The sequence below is a fragment of the Halichoerus grypus genome, chromosome 10 (genome assembly GCF_964656455.1).
Source record: "Halichoerus grypus chromosome 10, mHalGry1.hap1.1, whole genome shotgun sequence".
In the NCBI taxonomy this organism is placed as follows: Eukaryota; Metazoa; Chordata; class Mammalia; order Carnivora; family Phocidae; genus Halichoerus; species Halichoerus grypus.
The window spans coordinates 114038458-114044605 of record NC_135721.1 but is presented as its reverse complement, the minus strand read 5'-3'; the positions used below and the strand labels follow the sequence as shown (position 1 = coordinate 114044605).

Sequence of the window (6148 nt, the reverse complement as noted above, 5' to 3'; positions counted from 1 at the left end):
ATGTTTCAGTCCTTGATTTGTCTTTTTGTCATACTATAACTTGTGCAAGTCATTCACATATATATCCCAAGGCCTCGGTACCCTCATTTGTGGAGTGAAACAGTTGGGCTAGTCCTCTAAGGGCCTCAAACAATGATAGCATATTTAGTTTTTATTCAAGGGGACAACCTCCCCCAGCTTGGATAGCCCTGTTCTTTATTCTTGTCTCCAATTTTTCATAAATCTTTATGCATTCAGTCTCAACTTCCTTTCGTCCCTTCCTCTTCCTAAAAATCAGGCATCTTCCTCCAAAAATAGGACTCTCACCCATGGCATCAGTAACCTTATCATATGCTTCTCCATTGACCCTTCTCTATGTCTGCAAGCAATGATCACCTTGGACCCGTTTGTCCTTCCTTCTACACTTCCTCTTTGTCATCTTTCTCATCCTCTTGCTGAGAAAACAGAAGTCAGTTTGAGTGGATGCCAGTGAGCAAAAGAGGAGTGGCAGGTGACCTGTGTGTCCATCCGATTCCTGCATGTCTCCCCCTGGGCCTCCCGGGTACTTCCACGCGGCATGGCCACAGCCGAAGGCATCATCTTCCTGCTGGAATCAGCTCATCCTCCCGCACCTCACCTGCTCCCGCACCTATGCCCAGGTCCACTCCTGAACATCTCTCAGATCTGCCATTTCACTTCTTATGTGGTGGACTTGCATGTCATCATCTGCCTAGAGGGTTACATCTACCCCCAAGCCCTTGTCCACCCCTCCTAGCGACCCCAGAGCAGTCACTCGGAAGTGCCCACTCATCTGAACATCTCCCTGTCCAGCTTAAGACCATCAGGTTCTACAGTGTAAGGTCAGAACTCGATTCTCTGGCTCCAACCATCCAGGCCAGGGCTCTTTCCGATCTATTAGCCCTTGAATGAGGGTGAAGAATGACAAGGGCCCTGTGCAGAGAAAGAGCAACTTTATTTGGTAAGGAACATGGACTGTAACACATGCCTGGTGGGAGAAGGGGGAGAGCAGTTTCCTTGGAGGGAAGGCGCTCTGGTCCCCAAATAGTGGCCGTGTCACTGTCCAGGACATGGGTCCGCCTTCTGGGCAGAGAGTGGATTGAGCAGCAGGAAATGGTTCTGTTGGGAGAAGCCCCCGATCAGAATGGAGCCTTGAGGTCACTGACTCTTGTTGGTAATTGGCCCATCATCAAACCTGCCCTCCAGAGGGTGGGGAGGGGGCTGAGACCTCAGGCTAGGGGTCTTGTCTTAGCCCCAAGGGAAGCCCAGGCCTGGGGCCAGGGGGCTCTTTGTGCATATGTTTGAGTTGAGTGTGTGTCTTTGTATCCACGTGTCCGTGTCCGTGTGTGTGTGTGTGTGTGTGTGTGTGTGTCTACAGTCATGTGTGTTCTCTTTGTAGCTGGGTGGTGGTGTTGCCTGTGTCTCTCCACGTCTGTCAGCATTTCTGTAGACTTCTCCGTGTGTCTCTGCTACTGTCTCTGTGACTATTTATCCCTCTCTGTCCCAAGCCCTCTGCGGCCCCCTCCCAGGAGAAGAGCCGAAGCACCCGAATCCTGGGGATTGGGGAACAGCACTCACCAGTTCAACAGAGGCTGGGTCCCTTTCCTGGAATGCTTAGACCTTGATGACAAATTCCAGCCCATGGATCAGTAAGTCTGGAAGATGCAGACCAGAATGATGATCTCAGTGTGCAGGAGTTGAGGGATGTCCCACACTCCCCCTGAGGCTGGGGGCTGGGGAACGGGAACTCTGGTGATCCAACTAAGCTCAGGTGAAGCTTGGCAGGGGCAGGATCTCCTTCCACCAATCAGCTCAGCTGTTCTCAGTGTCAGGGCTGATGGGGGTGGGGGGGAGGCAGGGCCCAGCCCTCAACATTATCTGGATAATTCAAGGCAAAAAAGAAACCCGAAATGGGGAGAGCTGCAGGGACAGAGCTCCTTGGGGGAAATCACTGCTTCTGAAGAGGGAGAGAGGCCCTGAGAGGGGGGACTTACCAGCAATGGAATGCACCAAGGTGACATCCAACTGGCTGAGAACGCCATTGACCAGAGGGCATACCTGAGCCAGGGGCAGAGAGAGGCACTGGGCAAAGCGGCACCTGGAGGGTGGCCCTGGGAGCAGCAGCAACCCCCGGAAGGATTCTCTGGGGGAGATTTTCTATCATTCTTCTGTGTCTGAGAGTGTTTGGTTCTAAGCAGTATCACAGATGGATGCTTACACAGTGACAGGGGCAGACGGAGAAATGGAAGGCATGTATGTGAAGTGCCCAGTCACATACCGAGCCAGTGTTCACTGTGGGATGTGACACCTGTTTCTAAATAGGGTGAGCTGCTCCGGGAGGGGTGAGTTTCTGGGTGTAGGAGGCACCCACACATAGGCTGGAAGAGCGCCTGTCTACAGCCATAGTGGGGGTGCACTGGGAGCTTCTTGGGGCTGGGTCCAATCCATTTCAGCTGTAGTGTGGACATACACAGGGCCTGGCCCAGAGCAGGACCCAATCAATGCATTTGGAAGGATGGAAAGAAGAAACATGGATAGATGAATCAGTGGACAGATAGACTGGTAGATGGAATATACGTATCAAACTGAGGGGTTCAGAAAAGCTTACTCCAGGGGCTTCTTTCAGCCTGAGAAGCTCTAAGACCCAAGGATCAGGAGCTGCCACGTTTACCCACTTACCTCGCCCTGTACCAGCTCAGGAAGGACTTCGTTCAAGATGCTGCTGACAAGGCTTTGAACAGGGAGGGGAGCAAATCTGAAAGAGAATATCCAGGGGGCAATGCAGAGGCCTGGGGTTGGTATGGAGCAGCCTTCAGAGGGGCCACTGTGCCCACATCAGTCTCGGTACTAAATGACTGAAATGGGGCCTTGTCCACCCCCACCCTCATGCAGGCAAACACCAGGGGGCCTGTCCAAAGGGAGTGGCGCCCTACACAGCAGTGCACACTGTGGGTATGTGTAGAATAAACATTTAGTTCCAGTATACAGTAGGTATTCAGTGAGACTTTGTAGAATCTATAAATGGATGAACAATGCTTAGTATGTAGTTGTCATGAGGACTCGAGATGATACATGTGAAGCACAATATATGTATTGAGTAAATATTAAACATGATGGGACGACTCCAACATATTATGCGTGACTCACTGTCCCTTGTGACAGGTAACTGAAATAAGGAATCCAGGTAGGCTGCAGAGCTATTTTACCCCATACTGGGACAAAGCACTTTCACACCTATTATCTTAGTGAATTCACTCAAGAATGCAATGTATCTCCGTAATACAGTAATCTGAGTAAGCTGAGACTCTAGCTGGGGAAGCACTGTCCCAAGTTCACACAAGAACCGCTCCACCTTTCCACATGCCCCTGTGGTCAGTGGGCTGGAACTCAGATTTTTTATGGCCTATGAGCATAAAATTGGTCAGCCCAGCCTAAGAAGAGATAGTGGCTATTTACCCATCCATTTACCCATCCATCCATCCATCCATCCATCTTCCCTCCCTCCTATTCATCTTCCCACCCTTCTATCCTCCCATTGTTCCATCTTCCCAGTCATCCATCCATCATCCCATTAATACCGTTTCTGGGCAGGAGAAGCCACCCCTCTGGCCTCACCCATTAAGCAGGGAGATTTGCAGGCTCCAAGGGGAGTGAATGCAGTCACCAAGAACCAGGTGAATCTTCCCCTGTTCATTTTTCACAGCTAAAATTTCCGCAGTGATGTTTAGCTTCACAGCCAGCTTTAACAGACGTCCGACCAGGAGCCTGCAGAGGAAAGTTTGCTGCATCTGCATCTGAGTTGAAGGCTCATGTCTGTCAGACTCCAACACCCCCCTTATGGCTATGCATGGTCCTCAGAGTTTCCTTTGGTGAGCCAACCCCCCATCCCCCCTTGGGGCCCACTCACGTATTCACGTTGAGGTTTATGCCCAGAGGGATGGTGACATAGAGACGATGACCTTCGGGGCTCTGCACGAGGCCCAGTTCCAGCAGCTGGGGATTAGTGATCTTGATACTGCCCACAGAGCAACATTGGGGGGAGGAATATTAGTTCTTTCAGCCCCAGACCTAGAGACCACCTTTAACCCAACTCGACTCATCCCAGAGGAGGAGCTACCCATGAGGTGGGAAGGGGGAGACAGGAGGGGCATCTTGTGGCAACACACATCAGTGTTTCCCAACCTCTGCACTGGGTCAGATCCTGATATACCCTGGCCCTCTCCTCATCTCAAGTCCCTGAGGTATGCCAGGGTGGAGGCTGTGTCTGGCTTATATTTGCATGCTGCATGCCAGCTCAGAGTCTTACAGAGAAGGGGCCTACTCCATATTGGTTGACTTTGTGGGTAGGCAGATGCATTGGAGAGTAACTGGTTAGATGGAAGAGAGGATGGAGAAATGGAGGGATGGATAAGTGGATGAGTGGATGAGGTATGGACAAGTGGAGTAAGTCCCTCACAAATATTTATGGGTAGGAACCACTTATCCTGCCATAACCTTCAGTGGCAGGTCAGTCAACAATGGTTACCATGGAGATCAAGGAGCAGGAAGTAGGAGAGAATGGAGAGAGGATGGAAGCAAGCCTCTTCCATGAGCCGACCTCACAACCACTGTGCCAGGTGATTACATTGCTTCCAGTCCTCCCAACAGTTTTTCTCTGTGAGCACCATGATCTCCATTTTACAGATGGAGAAACCAAGCCCAGAGAGACTGAGTGCCCTGTGCCCTGTCACCCAGCAGGTACACGGTGCATTTGGAAATCAAACTCAAGGCCATCTGTCTGTCTTCAAGTCAGGGGCAAGCACCTGGGTGGGTAGGAGCCTTGGAAATGGCTTTGATCCAGCCCTGTCAAGGACCCAGGCTTTGCCAACTCCCTGGCATCAAGCTTCCTATAATTGCTACTTGCTTAGAGAGCTCTCAGGTGTCTCATGGGAAATCCCACATCAGACCCTTCACTGGCCATTACATTGAGGATGTCATTGAGGAGAGTAGCTTACACTTTCTCGCTTACATCAGAGGCCACCTGTGCTCTCCACAGGTGAGAACAGAATTACCATGGTGTGGTGGAAAAGCCTTGGCTTTGGACTTAAGTAAATTAGAGTTCGGTCCCTGGCTCTGCATCACTCTAGTTGTGTGAGCACAGGCACCTTTCTGTGCTTCAGTTTTGCCATCTGTAAATTGGAGATTATTAATTACACCTTAAAGGGTTGTCATGAGGATTATAGATGATGCTGGGGCCTCAAGATATGCTTCAGGACTGGGGGCAATCACTGGTTCAAGAGGACTGGTGTTCCTTGCCAGGCTGTGGGAAGGGTCTCACACTGAGTCCTGGCCTCACGTTCAGACCACCCCTCTCCCTCCTCTAGGGCTACTGTGTGGGGCTCCCAGATCTCCATCAGAGGTTCTGTGGTGGGGGTGGGTACCAAGGCCTATGACTACTCACTCAATGATATTGTTCAGGAGAGGGACCACTGAAGTCACTTTGCCAAGCAGGCCCTCAAGCAGGCCACCAGAAGTGCCTCCTCCAGTCTTCAGGATGTTCAAGAGTGGAAGGTTTTCAAGAATGCCCAACAGACCCTCAGAGAGCAGGCCATTGCTGAGGGCTAAAAATGGGTATAAGGGTGGATCCTTGGGGGTCAAATCTGATAATTCCAGATCCTCAGCCCCTCTCCCCAATCATCCCTGCCTCCTCCCCACACTGAACGGTTGGGCGGACACATAGAGACACACACACATACCTGAAAGAGGTTGTCACAGACCCTCACTTACCATCCGTTAAGCTTCCAGCAAGATCTGTGGGGCTTAGGTCCTGGGCTGGAGTCCCATCCGAAAGCAGGGTCTGGTCCAGGGGCAAGGGCAAGGTGTCCAGCAGGGCTGTGGTCTGGGCCAGCAGCCCACAGAAGACAACGAGGCCCCCTATTTGAAACATCCTCTCTCTTGGTATCTGTGGATAGAGTCGTGGGTAGCACGGCTATCAGAGAGGAATTCATCCACCATCTGCCCCTGACCTCCAGAACTCCAGGGAGTGAATAACAATAGCTAACGCTACTCAGCATTTCTCCTGGGTCAGGCATCAGGCTGAGCACTCCATGATCAGTAACTGATTTCATCATAACCGCCCCCTAAGATGTGGGCACTCATCACCCGAATTGCA

The 6148-nt window shown here is 51.4% G+C and overlaps 1 protein-coding gene across 1 annotated transcript; it reads right to left on the bottom strand.

The window, feature by feature from the left end:
• Positions 1-1611: 1611 nt before the first annotated feature.
• On the bottom strand, positions 1612-5923 carry BPIFA1 (BPI fold containing family A member 1). The gene is made up of 7 exons (XM_036082406.2): positions 5764-5923; positions 5438-5597; positions 3905-4012; positions 3613-3762; positions 2677-2752; positions 1992-2055; positions 1612-1652 (listed from the first exon to the last, which is right to left on the bottom strand). The coding sequence occupies exons 1-7, from the start codon at positions 5921-5923 to the stop codon at positions 1612-1614; spliced, it is 759 nt and encodes a 252-aa protein (XP_035938299.1).
• Between the last annotated feature and the right edge of the window lie 225 nt (positions 5924-6148).